Source organism: Fonsecaea monophora (genome assembly GCF_001642475.1).
Source record: "Fonsecaea monophora strain CBS 269.37 chromosome Unknown Scaff75, whole genome shotgun sequence".
NCBI classification, from domain to species: Eukaryota; Fungi; Ascomycota; class Eurotiomycetes; order Chaetothyriales; family Herpotrichiellaceae; genus Fonsecaea; species Fonsecaea monophora.
The window spans coordinates 34955-49601 of record NW_019174006.1 but is presented as its reverse complement, the minus strand read 5'-3'; the positions used below and the strand labels follow the sequence as shown (position 1 = coordinate 49601).

Sequence of the window (14647 nt, the reverse complement as noted above, 5' to 3'; positions counted from 1 at the left end):
GTCCATTTGGGTTGTTGTCCCAGGCGACATCGTGAATTGGTGCAAAGAGGCGTCGTCTTGGTTTTCCTACCAAATTCTGCCTTGTAGCCGCATTCCTAGGCTTACCATGATGATTTATTGAGGCCGGATAACACCATGTTTTTTTGGAATAAAGGCTGTAGGAGGGTGGACCGAATCATCTCTTCATCCGTCCCTCGAAGTCTTCAGCATGGCACCTAAACAGACTGGAAAACGGAGGACTCCATATCTCTCAATCCTCACCACTTTTGGGAGTGCTATTTGTTTGATACTGATCGGAATAAACACCATCTGTGGCGAGCCAGATCCCGAGGATTCCCTCCGTCGTCAATTTGCCACAGGTCCCAATCTGCAGATCCAAGCATGGACCGCTATACTAGGGTTGATAGTGTCAGGGCTCTCTTTCAGCCTCCTGGCCTCGGTCCAACATCTCTATGACTGTGTCTGCTCCAGGTTGGCAACCGCCAAAGGGTCAAGAGGTCTTCCTTATGCAAAGTACCTGAATACCCTCCCTCACGCTCCGGTTCTTCTGGGTATCAGGCGAGGCTTTGCATGGTATGTGATGACTTTTTGGTTGGCCTCGGCCATGATAGCTCTGTGGACGATCGGCTACAAGTTCAGCATCATTCAAGTCGAGGGCCAAGTACGCGAACAGATTTCCGAAGACCTCATATCATTGAGAATTCCTCCCGCTCATTGTCTCGACGAGGACACCGGCGTAAGCGAGTGGTTTGACGACCGAGTTTCATATCAGCCTCTGGTATCTGGAGAAGACTTTGTGTACCAAGACCCCGTGGAGATCTTGACGAACAAAGCTTTCATCCATCGACTCTCAGGAGACCCAGAAGAAGACGCAGATCGTATGGGTACGGGGCGAATTGTCATGGTCGGATCAGCCACGTGTGCAAGCACCCTCTTCAACGGGGCAGATTCCGGTATACTGTACACCTCTGAGAACGTCCTGGTCGCTGAAGTGGTCGACAGCGTGATTGAACCAGGTCGTAATTTCACCATCCATGACATATATTGGCAAACCTTGGAGCCGGACGTGATAAACAACGTTCAGTTCAAGATACAGTCTCCGGGGGCAATCACAATTCGTCGAGCTGGACTTGTCGTCGGCCAGGGAGCAGATCCAGATCTCCTCGGAACTGCTTCCATTGAACAAGAACAAGAAATTCGTGTTTACCGACATCGGTTCATCGTTGCGCGTCGCGTGGTCAACGGAACTTGCCAGAATATCTTGCCGGATCAAACGGGATATCTCGTGGATGGCCGCGTCTCAAAAGATCCGCCCTCCGGGCCACAGCAACTGGTTGAAACCTACTACGAGGACGGGACAAGTTATTCGGTCGGACCCATTCTTCAGACGGGCTGCTTCAGTGGATCGCTATCATTCCAGAGCTCTTATGTGAACAGAAAGATCAAGTCTATCATTGTGCGGGCAAACATGGCAGTCTGGGGAACAGATATTGAAACAATACGTCAAGATCAGTCTCGCCAGGTTGAGTCTCTTGGCCACAATTTCTATCGATCAGACCGCATCACTGGAATCAAGCGGCTCTCCAGTAAAGATCCGACGAGATACCCTCTGTTCGAGGGAACCAGGCTGATTGCAGGTCGCGGTGGCTATGTCCAGGCGGCCTGTGTAGAAATTGGTTTGGGGGTTGTCTTCATCATTATCGGTCTGGTACGGTGGTACATTGGCCCACCTGAGTTGACATCGTGGGCAGGACAGCACGTGTCGGTAGTCTGCAACACAATTCTCGCCCCAAGCGGTGGTGTTGGGATGGAAGTGCAAAACTGTAGGCCTGGTGGACCTTTACATCTGGCATCCGACACAACTCACAGCAGTGGCTCTTCGTCTGCCACGACACCTCTTGCTCAGAACGGACCTTCGCTCTCGCTCATCAACGACCTCCGGAACGTTTGCTCCAAAGGCTATGAGCCAGCGCCTATCAAAGGTGTTGGCACGACATGGAATTTGATTTTGGACAAAGAGACTACAGACCAAGGACGCGACAGATTCTTCTTTACCAAGGCAGAATGAGTTATCCTTGAGAAGAACATGGCTCCTCCCTGCTTATGATTATTTTTCCACTGCCTGTTCCGAAGATAATATGGCGGAGTGGAGCGGTCGACACAGATCTTTTCTGAACCTTGTTCCCGCTCCTTCAACATCTGCAGAGGGAGGGAGATGGATGAGTTCCGCGTTCCAGACTTGATGCTCCGAGAAACTGAGATTGATGTCTCGGCCAGGAAGAAAGCCTCCTTCACGGCTTTTTCCAATACATTGTAAGCACAGAGACCAACCAGCAAGACACGGCAAATGCCAATGCAATGCTGGTGAGAATCACCTCCTGCATCAAATCAGTTCGATTAACTTGGATTCTGACCCGCTGTCGCACAACCCCTCCAGATTGGGGGTCACTACCCACCTTGACATCTTTTCTAGTCATGGTGTACGAGTTGAAAATCTGGCACAAGAGACCGACGAGAAACAAGGTGATGCTGAGGTTGAGCAGCATCACGGGCATCTGCCACGCCAGGACCTGGAATCGGCGCGGTTGCGAACTTCCCGGATCTTGTGGGTTGTTCCCCAGCAACCCCGCCAGTTCGTCGAGGCCTTCGTCGCTGGTCGTCAAGCGATAGACGGCGATGCTCTGCGCGGTCGCGATGAAGATGGACGTCAAGACCAGGATGAGGCCCCCGAACCAGATCCCCAGGACATAGGGGATCAGGTTGACCGTCTGCCATCCGATGGCACTGGCAAATGCACTGGTGACGAGGGCGCTCTAGTTTTTTGGTGGTTTGTTTAGATGCTGCCCATATTGGAAGGCCCTTTATTGAGGACGAGGTACGTGCTCGACGATTTTCATGCCCACAAGGTCCTGAACTGACTGTATAGGGAATACAGAGTGTACGAGAGGTACATTTGTACGTACCGTCAACCCCACGTAATTCAGCTCCGCCAGCTTCGACTCTCTCCAATTTCGGGTGAGTTGTCGTCGGTCGTCGTCTTTTGCCGCCGTCACGAGCTTCTGGATCGGGTCCAGAGTCATGTTCTTCTGCCATGGGAGGATCCACGGCAGACACATGCCGCTAGACTGGGTCATTTTGGATGATTTGCCCAAAAATAAAGGGACAGGAGGGAGGGAGGGAGGACTCTCTTTTTCAACGAGACGACGGCTTAATCCATGGTGGCGGTTTGGCGGTTGTATGTGAATGAATGTATTTGGACCTCGAGATTGAATCACCCAAGAATGGAAAAAGAGAAAAGGAGCTCTGGAATAAAACTGGGAGAAATCAGCGCAGGGGCAGGGCATCATGCATGTTTGTGTGTACCTACCACCCAACCAACTAACCAACCATAGGTCCTACATCTCTCGTAACTTGTTTGTCTGCTAAGCGAAGTGGCTTTCAGGCCGTCCTGTCAACGACCACCACCCAACACCGCTACTGCATACGTACCCTGCCTACTCTGCCGTGCCGTGCCTGCGCTCTGCCGTCCCGCATCTGCATAGCGCTTTTCAGCCTCCGCCTCAGCCTCAGCCTCATCGCTGAGAAATTGCACTCGTGAGTGACCTACAGTAGTCGGCCCGTCGTGTATCTGGGAAAGAGGTGAGTGACACAAGTCCTCGTATTCAACTTGCCCAAGGCCCATGATGTCTAACAATAGCCTCGAAAATCTGCACGCTTTCAAAGTCCGCTCGCCGCCAACTACTACTACTACTCGGTACTCAACAGCATCACGCATCACGCATCGCCGCAGCGACGGGATAGGTAGAGACCCTGCGGGTGTGTTTTCTTCCCTCGTATTCTCGTAGGAATCAAGTCCTTGTCCCTTGACCAAGTCTACAGACCCAGTGGAATCTCTCTGATAGAGGCACGAGGTAGTACCGAGTACTTGTAGCTGGGTTGATTCCTAATTATACTTCCTCCACTAATACTCGCTCCTCGCTACTCTGTACTCGGTCCTAGCCTGGCCCGCCAGTGCCATTCGTTCAATGTGTGGCCCGCCCCCCCCGTGCCGTCTAAGATACTCAAGACATGGCAAGATGGATGAGGGAGTGAGTCTTCAGCCTTGTGACAGACAGACAGACATAATCACACACACTCGCTCGCTCGCTTGCTCAACAAATGCTAGGGAAATACCTACCTACCTCATGCCCAGTACTAACAAGCAGTGCCTAATACTAGATAGAGCCAACTAGCCGACACACGCACCGCCACAACACAAAAGACAGGGTACAACATACAAAGCACGAGGTAGAAAGAACTCCTGATCTGATCTGAGCTGGGAGATTTTCTTTCCAAGCTGTACACCAGTACCTATACCTATACCCATCTTATACCCACTTGTTTCAACGTGACGGAGGAGAAAACCACAGCGTGATGATTTGATTTCCGTCCAGCCTTACGGCTCACCAACCAACCCAAATCAAGGCTCTCGAGACTCTCTAGGCTGCCATTCTACCATTCTACGACTTTATCAATTTCTAGTTCTTGGTCGAATTTGAATCCCGAGATTCTCTGCGAAAGATTTGTCGTTGTCAGCATACATCGGCTGGTGGCCTGGAGGATGATGTCTCTCCTCTCCGCCCTGGGCTGGGCCCCGCAGGTCTTGTGCGTCACCCTCGTCGGAGCCGCCGTGGGCGTGAAAGCGATCCGGACCGTGGCCCCGGACGTGCTGTACACTCGGATCGGGCCATTCCTGCAAAGGCTGGCACAGAGCCGAGCCCTCGTCCCCGTCAGATGGATCTACACGGGCGTCCAGGTCGCGGCATATCTCGTGGTGACCGTGTACCGGACCGTCATCCATCCCGTCGTCAAATGGCCGGCGTGCATACTCCTGTTCCCGCTACGGTGGCTGTTCGAAGCGTTTCAGACCACCGCGCTCATTGTGGTGGGAAACATCCTGAACCTGGTCCCGACCAAGTGGGTGTACGCGGTCGGCAATTGGCTGTTCGAAAGCAATGGCGTGTTTGAAAACCACAGGTTTGGCGTCTGCCTTGCCCATTCCCTCTTTCCGTGCGTCAACAACGGTCCGGCAAAGGTCCTGTTCAGCTTGTCGGACCACATCGCCCGTGCGGCCGAGGCGGCTCGCAGAGACGACATGAAGCGATCCATTTTGGAACGGTACAAAAATGCCGGGTTGAGCGGGGCGGATTGTTCCACCAGGACCAGCGATCGTGTTTGTCAGCGTATCGAACAAGCCAGGCGTGTCCTTCTCGCCGCCAACACTGATTTACGAGCACTGTTGACATTAGCAACGCCTGATTTGAGGACGACTTATCTCCAAGGACGTGCGCAGACGAAGAGGAAGGCCAACAACCCGTGGCGGGTCCAGAAACGAAGACTGAGAACAAAGATGTTTCAGATGCCAGGTCTGGTCGCATTGATGCTCCACTACACCAGACTTGTAAAGAGCACCGCGGCGGGCAGGTGTAGAATTTTCCTCATCTCAACATCCATTGGGGCCTTGGGCTCTTTCGGAGTCGACGGTGCAGAGACCAGAAATCCGGATGAGTCGATATATTCAGAAGGCATAAAAGAGTTGCTGAGCAAGAACATCTTTCGACACTGGATCATCGATATTCCTGACCGAGCAACCGCATGGCACCTGCACCGGGACGAAGGCAGTGCTCAGATCACCATCGACAGCGCGACCTCTGCTGGGGAACTGAGCACAACTGCAGCGGGAGTACGGCTAACAGACGAGCAGCTGACAGTCGCGGGTCATACGTTTGTCAGTAACGAATACATCCACAAAGTGATGGCACTTGAGAGTAAGTTTCACCCGGGTGAGAGGAAGCAAAGTCGAGAGGCGACAGGCTAACATACCGAAGAAGAAAGACGACGTCTCGCCGGAGATGATGCAGAGGTGTATGAGATTTTCTTCAACAACTGTCAAACTCTTTGGACCAACGGAATGCTGGACCTGCTGATGTGCAAATGTGCCGAGACCGATCGTGAAAGTGACCGTCTATTGTCCATTGAAGAGGCCATGCCGGATAGGGATTGGCACACCTCCGTCGCCGAACTTGGGATGTCCTTCCCCATAGCCCTGGGGAGACGCGGCTATCTTCCAATGGGGCTCTGGGTGCGCTGGGTGTCGAATCTCGTGTGCGTCCTTCAAGAGCTCAACTACTATGCTTTTGGACCGGCACTGTATGGCCTTGACCTGACGTTCGGCTCAAATCGCCTGAGAGGCTTCTCTCTCCTTGCCATGCTCATCCTCCACCCGATATTCGTTTACAAGTACCACGGCACTCTCGCGCCGAGTCCGTTTGAATGGGCCGATCTGGGAGTCGGGCTCGTCGCGGGGTTCTGGGTCCGTTCGCTCCGAACAAGAACCCTACGACAGACACCGGTTCAACCTCCTGGAGAGACATGTTGGTCCGGGTACTTTTCTCAGTTGTACGAGAAGAGTGAAAATGGCGAGATTGAAGGGGCGGAATTGGACCAGGCTGTGATGGAATTTTTGAGGTCAGACTATCCGTGAAATAGAGGGCAACGTCTTGATGGGAAACAAGTTTATCCGGATTAGAGCCGACCTTGACCAAGCCGCTAGAGGTTTTAGCGCGCAAGACTTCCAGATCAGGTTAGCACGATTGATAGTATGTCATACTCCAGATAGTACTCGGTAAAGAGTAGGTACAAGGACCCGAGACTCTTCACGTTCAGACACCCACGGGAGCCCTTCGAGACATGTCCCTGGTCAAGGCCACAGAAAGAATCAGTGTCAAGAGGAGATCTAGTTGCTTGACTTTTAGATGATGGCTTTTCTCTCTAAATTGGTCCATCCCGGACAGATCTTTAGTCCAGAACGCAGGCAGCATGCTAAACTATTGTCCCAACCTACGTTCTATCTCTGAGAACGCATCCGCTTATGCAAAGTTAAATATCACACGTATTTGCTTCATCATGGCTTCGGGCCCTCGAAGACGCGCACCGAATTGCTCTCGGCGCGGCACAGATCGAGACAGCCGACTGATGAGACGAGTCGTCTCCGAAACACACTGCTGTGGATCGTAGCTGTCTGCTTCCGCCTGAGTGGCCCCTCGTCGTTTTCCTGCGTGGTCTCATTCCACATTTTTATATCATCGACGCGTGGGTCGAGTACGGTGTGTTCCTTCTCCTCTTTCCCCAAAGTACGCTGCATCCATTGCCCACATGCTCAGTAGACTTTCTTCTTCTCGTCCACGCTCAATTGGCCGGGTCCCATGTTCACCAGTAGCAACAGACCGCCCATGATCGACAGGATCTGGAAAAAGTCGTACTTGGCAAAGTCTTTGTGTGGGTGGTTCTTGTGAAGCTGCAGATGGACATTGTCAGCACAGGGCATCAATAGCGAAGGGACACAATTCCACTCACCGTCCAGAAGTTGTTGACAAGCACATTGAACACGCTGAGAAGCACCACCAGGATGACGGCGCTGAGCTTCGCCTTGAAACCCACCACGACCATCACACAAGCCACAAATCCAATCATACTGACCAGGACTCTCCCGACACTCCATTCACCGGCAAAAACGAACCCAATGAAGAGGAAAATCAACAGCACTCGGCCACCGAGCTGGATGTACATCTTCTTGTCCTTCTCATCAATTGTAGGCAGGCCTGCAAATACCCTCTTTTTCACGAAGCTATCCCCGAGCACCATGAGGAGACCGCCAATCACGGACAAGTTGCGAAGGAAGAAATTGAGATCGAAGATGAGGCCGTAGCCCAGGGCTTGAACAACCACGACCGACAACAGACCGCCCACCGCATACTCGCCATAGCGGCGCATGATGACCAGCGTGGAGCAGACCGACATGGTAATGACATTGAAGATGAGGAAAAGGTGGGTGATGCCCCAGGGAACTAGGGAGGTGTGGTCAGCATCTGCAGTTGTTGGACTCATCTCGACAGTTCACTCACTGTGTCTGAAATCTCTTAGATATGTGAGCTGGTCGCCCCACTGGGTCACGATTCTGACCGCATCCTCGAGGAATGTCACGACGATAAGAAATCTACCGATGGCGGGCAGGTACCTGTGTATGATCGAACCGAGTAAGCATCCAAACTGGTCTTTGGAGAAGACGCCCCCGCGTAGCTTTGCAGCCGCAGCGAAGGGTGATGGGTATAAATGCTCACGGTTTCAAAGGCTCGCCCATCGTGTTCAGCCAGTCTTCAATTTTGCTCGTCTGTTCTCGAATCTGGTCGAGGGGACTGGGATCGTTGGTGGCATTGTCGCTCCGTTGGGAGCCAAATTGGTTGTTCAGGCCCAGATTGTAGCCCGCGGTGCCTCGTATCTGCGCCATGGTGACGCTGGGTAGGAAGTAAATGTTGGCACTTTCTTGTTTCTTGGTTTGAGGTGAGGGAAGTCTCGATCGCAGTGAGGAATGGGTCCGGCCGAGAAGTGTGTGAGGACGGGTGGGATAATTAGCAAGAGAAGTAAGTGTGCGTGCGTGTGCGCGTGTGTCTGTGTCTGTTTCAGTGGTAGTAATTGCTCAGAATTTCCCGCACAGGGGAGTGAAATTATATGGACCCGTGGCAAGCAAACAAGCTGCGTGTCAATCTGCAACCCAGTTTGGGACTTCGGTGGAGGCAAGGCACAGCACAGGGACAAAATACTGCCTCTGGGTATTCTTAACACGCTGGCTACTTAGTCGTGGTGGGAGGTTGTGCTATTCTCAACCCACAACCCGGCCAATCACGCTCTATGCAACCCCTGAATTTTGGTTCTGACTAAGTCCACAATCGCCTGCACAATCCCCTTTCCTCCCTCATGCGAGGTACAGCGACTGCGCCTTTCTCGTCCCTCGCAGCTCTACAAGTCAGCTACGGATTGTGTCTTCTGGAACAACAGCCGCTGTCTGGTTACAGTCGCTTCAGGATGACTTGCATAGTCCACAGTGGTTCTATCTTGGGGATCATCCTGGTGGCGCAATGGCTTTCTCCCATTCTTCCCCATGGAACATAAGGTTTCTCCCTTTCCCATACGAATAAATTGGACCTCGTGGGATCCCCATTCTGGTATTTGATGATTTGATCTCTGCTTTTGCCGAAGGCCATGGTGGGGCCGTATGAATATCCATGCCCATGCTAATGCTCCGTAAAATGATGCTCCACGCCGGACAAGTTCTGAGAATCGAAAGAGACAAAAGTAGACAGAAAGAAAATCACACAAACAAACAACACGCTCTGCCTCTCAAATGGACGTGCACTATTGGCAACAAAGTCCGCCGCATCCACTCCGGGACGCGTCGGAGTGAGTGTGTCCTCCAAAGCCTGTATCATCTTAGATCAAGCCTCCCATTCAGCGTCTCTGAACGTCGGATCTGTCGCCGGCTCAATGGACTGAAATCGGTTCAGGTTCTCCACGCGAGGTTTGATTCCATTCGTTTGAGTGCCGTTGATGACGGGGTGGCTGGCTGCCACGGTTCTGGCAACCGAAGAACTGGCTTCACTGCTTGTATCATTTATATCCTTTTTGGCCTTTTTCTTGCCTTTCTTGCTGGTCACCGATTCCCATTTCTCGTCTTGTACAAGCTCTTTTGCCCATTTGTCTTGCTCCTCCTGGTTGACTTCGTCAGCCCAACTTGGCCGGCTTCCTAGGACAGGTCTGGCGGCTTTCTCGCGATCTGATGCTCCGAGAGCGCGAGTCTTGCCTTTGCCAACATCTTCTTTGACTGCGGAGACATTTGCTGTCTCGGGAACAGCGTTGGTTACATTGGAAAGCGGTTCTGAAGTGACAGACCCATTCACAGTAACAGTTGGTATTTCTGGTTTGTCAAAAGTGTCGAGAAGAGGCGCGGCTTCAGTGGCTTGGGGCAACTTCTCCGAAGCCGGCTTTCCAGTCTGCCACGCATTTTGCTTCGCAGTGAATGAATTCGCTTTGGTCTGGTTCGAGCTTCCTTCGGCAATTCTGGCAGTCCGCAACTGTGCTTGTTTCTTTTGCTCGTGCATGCGGTCCGACTCCTCTCTCAAAGCCTTCTGCTCCGCAGCCTTTGCTTGTCGTTGTCTTTGCTTTTTGGTCAAGGCAGGCTGGAAAGCGGGTTTGGAGGAGCCCGCTGCCGTTTTGGGACCGTCATTCTTGACATCTGTTAGTCTCAAAACTCCAGGCTTGGCTGCAGGGGCCTCTAGCATGTCCGACACGTCACCAGCGCGGGAGGTGGGCGCGGTCGACACAGGACCAGTAGAGGGAGATCCGATCGGGGAGAGGTCATCGTCTGCATCGCGACCGGTGGTTGAGGACGTTTCGGTGGAAAGCCCTGAAGCCTCGAGGCCATTTTGCTTCCCGTGCGCTGACTTTGCAGCCGCTCGTCTCTCTTTCTTGTTCGCCCCCTGCGATGCGACAGGCTGCAGGTTCGTCCCAGCCTGGGCTTTGGCGAGCTGTTGAGCGAATTCTTTGTTGCTCAGCTCGTCCTCCTCGTCTCGTGGCAGAGTCACTCGTTGACCCTCAGCAGTTTGAGCAACCACCTTATCCTCAATGGGGGCGGAGATGAGCTTCCTCCTCTTGTTGGCCTTGCCTTCAGTAGCACTGGTCGGGGTAGAAGTGCCACTGTTGCTCGTCTCCAGTCGACTGGCATGTGTCCGCTTCGACTTCTGTCTTTTGGCAGGAGGTCTTTCCAACTCTTGATGCGGTTGTGGTGCTCGTGTGAACGCCTGGCCGGTGAGTTTGTTGAACAGGTCTGGGTTATAGTATCGGGTGAGGGCCGCGGTCAACGCAAGCAGGGCGACCCAGGAAGCGGCAGTAGACCACATCTTGGGAGGTGCCAGAGTGAAGGTGGTGACGATGATGCGTCTGAGTAACGGACAGCGAAAAACCAGATGATATTGTTATATTTGACAGTATCCTCCTCCTTCTCTCGCAGAGGCCCGAAAAGAGAGTTTAAAGATCCCTTACACGGTAGAGGTGGTGGTAGTCGTAGGCGGCGTGGCGAAGCAAGGGATGGAGTGTGTGGGTGATTTCGAGCCGGAAAGCCAAGTAGGTTGTTGCCAAACTCAACAAACGTGAATCAAAGTGGGGAGTGAAAGAAAGTCGTTTGTAGCTTTGAAGGGAAGAGGGGTGCTAGGGAAAGCTAGAAAGCAGTTGTCTTTGCTGCGGACGGGAGCAGATGACTAGAACACGGTGTTGAAATGTCTCAGGAGAGTGGACAGCGTTGAGGGTCGAAATGCAGCGAAATTTAGAACAAGACCCAAAGATCCGGGGTCAAGGCGGCTCTCTGTCAATGGCTCAGACTCAGATTGAACCACGGCCACCTGCGGGAAGGATCACAACTTGGCGAGGCTTTGAGGAACCCAAGAAGCGTTGACTTGTTTTGCCGCGTAATGAATGACAGTGGTCTGGAGGCGCGAGTGATCGAGGGTGATGGACGGTTTGCGCGAAGGGTGGAGAAGAGTTCTGGCAATGGTGGACTGACTATGGCCGCGGTTGGTCGAAGGTTACACGGAGGAGAGAATCCGGTATGATGCAGGTGGGCAAGCGACCTACCAAGTACAAGGCAGTGGGTGCTGGAATAGCGTGCGCAGGGGGTAATCTCGTGGTGTTATACGAGGGTGAAGGGCTGGGGACAGGCGGGAAGACAGGTGACACGGGGGGTGGCCGTGAAGAAGAATGTCACTGATTCAGGAGGAGAGTAGAGTTAGAGAAGGGAAAAAATGTGTTCTTGGGTGGGTGTTGCGATGTCGCAGTTGTAGCGAGGCTTTGGTTTCTTGGATGTCTTGAGGGTAATCCTGCCAATGCCTGCCGGTGCCTTCTTACTCCCAGACTGCGCAAACTGCGCCCAGCGAATCTCTCGTCACTCACTAGTCTATGGCAATCCTTTTCTTCCTTTTGATGTTTTTGTTGTCACCCACGCGGATGAATGAACCGCCATCCACTTCCTGACATCCATCTGACCCTGATCCTCCTGAGATACAGTGCCCTGGAAACTTCACCCTCAAAGTCCCTACCCCTTCGAAGTCGCCTTTAATTTGAGCCTTGCCTGTTTCCCTTACAGATGATTTTCCTCAAGGGAGCTACCAACCAGCCTCGTTCTCCACCGCCATACCCGCTCGAGTGTTGGGTCTTGCTCAATTGCCCAATCATTGCACAATAACCTGCAGCAAAATGGTGCCATCCCAGCTCCATTCTCCAGATCGCATAACGGGCCCAGTGCCATGCCTGGCACACGCCTGGGCTCGTTTAACTTGGACCCTGTTAATGCAGACAAGATGATCCCTGCACCACTTGGCCCAAGAATCCACGAGGACCAGCATTCCTACCCAACCACATGCCTGTTCCTTGCGTTGGTGAGGCTCAAGTAACAAGAATAATATTTTTTTGGTTACACAGTGCTTCAGGTAGTCCCCGGAACGTGAGAATGCCGCAAAAGAAAAACATACAAAACAAAAAGAAATGCGTTCGCCATCGCGCTCCCAAAAGTCATTCAATCCCTGCCCTGCACCATGATCGTAAACACCTTCGTCTAGCAGACCGCCTTAGTCTGTCGTGAAAAAAAACATCAATCAACTGTAAACTTTCCATGCTCATCTGCACATGTTGGCACAGATCCATCCAGGGCAGGCCAATTCCTCGAGAACAATTTTGCTCCATATTGACCCAGTGTGCAACAAGGAGTAGTAGCCACCTGTGGCTATTGGAATGAGGCAAACTGAATTGCCTCCCTTCTTTCTCTTACCATTCCATCGGCTGGTTCGACGGAACGACATAATGAAACTGCCATGAATCCCTTCTCTTGGGAATAAATAAGTCTCCTGCAACCCGTGACACCGGATACACCACTGGTGGTGGTTTGATGATTGGATCTGATAGATGCTTGATCCGTGTTGGGCTGTCATTTTCACTGCGCATTTGGTAGTGATCGATTTCTCGGTTGACACTTTGTGTCTCGCTGCTGCTAAACCCTTCATCTTCATCTTCGGCATCACTAGGATATATCGAGTATTGCATGTCGACTTGTTCGAAGGACCGGGTTTTGGCCATTGATGGCGTTGGTTCCGCCTGTTTTCGGGGCCTGCCGATGACGCATAATGGAAAGCGTATGTCGGGTTCCGCAGCAGGTCTTCTGCGTGCTTCCATGACTGCAGCACTGGGAGGAGGAAGTAACATCCAAGCCGCCTCGGCCCTGGTAGCCGGCAGTTGAGATACCACCGGAGGATGTAGATCGTTCACTTCGGGATGCCTCGCCCGATAGTAGTCATATCGTTCACTCTCATTTGTGGGAGCACGCTTTCGTCTATACACTGACGGTTCTCCGCCCTCGTCTTGCTCATCGGCATCCTCGTGATGCATTCCTGAGGTCGCCCGATTCCACATTCTCGTAACTTTCTCTGTAAACCCCGCCAGGATCTCATCCTCTCGTTCATATCTCTTCCAATTCCATTTTGGCGGATGTAAAGTTGTGCGTAGAGAGTCTTTGAGATTCTCCATTGCACTAGACAGCCTTCTTTCTCGCGGTGGTCTCTCCTGAGCCGAAGCAGACTTGTCGCAACTCGTGTCCACGTCCTCAATCTCGTCTGTAGTTAGAGATGTTCTCGTTGACAACTCAGCGGCCGAGTCTGTGAGAGGGCTTGAAAGCCTTGTAGACGACTGTGCCGGCTCCAAACTCGGTGCAGGTGTCTCTGCGGGTGGGGGCTTAGTGTCGCTTCTGGGCGATTCTGTGTACACTTTCTTCTGCAATTTCTGCAGAAGCGTATCTTTCTTCCACCCTCTGGGTGGTCCAGGGCCCAGCATCAACTCTTCTGCCCAGGCTTCATTTGTCTGAAAAGGACCTGGCTGCGTGACCACGCCTGGCTGAGTGACCACAATTTCCGCCTTGGATTGTGCTTGCTCTTTCGCTTCCCTCCTCCTTTTCCGCCTGTGTTTGTAACCGAGCCACGGCGAGCAAGAGACATAGTAGAAGACGGCAGACTGTACTCCGCGAAGGAACCAATTGCCCGGTTCGGCGGTGTATGGAGCGGGCGCCATGGTCAGCGTTGAGTGTACAGAGCACCCGTTGGATTGAGGTGTTGCGGTCGTTTTCGCCAACCCATTGTACCGTTTGCAGCGACTGCAAACAGCAAAAAGGATGGTGGCGACAAGAGGGGTGATCTGAGCTGGAATCAGAGGTGTACGGCAAGTGCAAAGGGAACCATGAAAGAATGCCACATTGGGTTTTTCCAGTCAAATCACCCCTCGATCTGCAGACACAGTGACGACGTGGTGGAGGTTGTGGTCCTGGCTGTGAGTTTCATAGGCCAATGGAGCCCCGGAAGGAAGCCAATGAGATGGTGACAACAGAATAAAGGGTCGAAATTAGCGCACGTGACAAAGTTTCCTACAAACTTCGCCTGCTATGATGGGACCATGTGATCCACCGCGTGTGACTAAGCATCTACCTACGGTGCAGCATCCGTATTGGTGCCACTGGTGCGCGTCTTTATGCTTTGCTGATTTACACTTCCCAACCTCGACATACAATCTGTAGCGACCAAGAAAGATATTTTTCCCCCAGGCGCGCAATAATGTCCGAGCGAATTGGAATGCAGAAGTTAATACTTTTTTTTTCCTTTCGATTCGACAGGTCTCGTGTCTGTCTCGGCAACTGAACTCGAGCCTGTTGTGAGGAAAAGTTCTTCCAACAGCTCATGATCCT

At 52.4% G+C, this 14647-nt stretch overlaps 6 protein-coding genes across 6 annotated transcripts; 2 read left to right on the top strand and 4 right to left on the bottom strand.

Annotated features, from left to right (window-relative positions):
* Positions 1–208: 208 nt before the first annotated feature.
* On the top strand, positions 209–2068 carry AYO21_08534 (hypothetical protein; the record flags this gene model as incomplete). The annotated part of the gene is made up of 1 exon (XM_022658477.1): positions 209–2068. The coding sequence occupies one exon, from the start codon at positions 209–211 to the stop codon at positions 2066–2068; it is 1860 nt and encodes a 619-aa protein (XP_022509187.1).
* Positions 2069–2291: 223 nt separating this feature from the next.
* AYO21_08533 (hypothetical protein) lies at positions 2292–3134 on the bottom strand (the record flags this gene model as incomplete). The annotated part of the gene is made up of 4 exons (XM_022658476.1): positions 2292–2378; positions 2457–2813; positions 2880–2918; positions 2964–3134. The coding sequence occupies 4 exons, from the start codon at positions 3132–3134 to the stop codon at positions 2292–2294; spliced, it is 654 nt and encodes a 217-aa protein (XP_022509186.1).
* Positions 3135–4603: 1469 nt separating this feature from the next.
* AYO21_08532 (hypothetical protein) lies at positions 4604–6523 on the top strand (the record flags this gene model as incomplete). Its single annotated transcript, XM_022658475.1, has 2 exons — positions 4604–5807; positions 5868–6523. The coding sequence occupies 2 exons, from the start codon at positions 4604–4606 to the stop codon at positions 6521–6523; spliced, it is 1860 nt and encodes a 619-aa protein (XP_022509185.1).
* A 675-nt stretch (positions 6524–7198) lies between these two features.
* AYO21_08531 (hypothetical protein) lies at positions 7199–8326 on the bottom strand (the record flags this gene model as incomplete). The annotated part of the gene is made up of 4 exons (XM_022658474.1): positions 7199–7336; positions 7396–7886; positions 7944–8056; positions 8160–8326. 4 exons carry the CDS (start codon positions 8324–8326, stop codon positions 7199–7201), a joined length of 909 nt encoding a protein of 302 aa, XP_022509184.1.
* Positions 8327–9311: 985 nt separating this feature from the next.
* Positions 9312–10772, bottom strand: AYO21_08530 (hypothetical protein; the record flags this gene model as incomplete). The annotated part of the gene is made up of 1 exon (XM_022658473.1): positions 9312–10772. The coding sequence occupies one exon, from the start codon at positions 10770–10772 to the stop codon at positions 9312–9314; it is 1461 nt and encodes a 486-aa protein (XP_022509183.1).
* Positions 10773–12687: 1915 nt separating this feature from the next.
* On the bottom strand, positions 12688–13980 carry AYO21_08529 (hypothetical protein; the record flags this gene model as incomplete). Its single annotated transcript, XM_022658472.1, has 1 exon — positions 12688–13980. One exon carries the CDS (start codon positions 13978–13980, stop codon positions 12688–12690), a length of 1293 nt encoding a protein of 430 aa, XP_022509182.1.
* Positions 13981–14647: the final 667 nt, after the last annotated feature.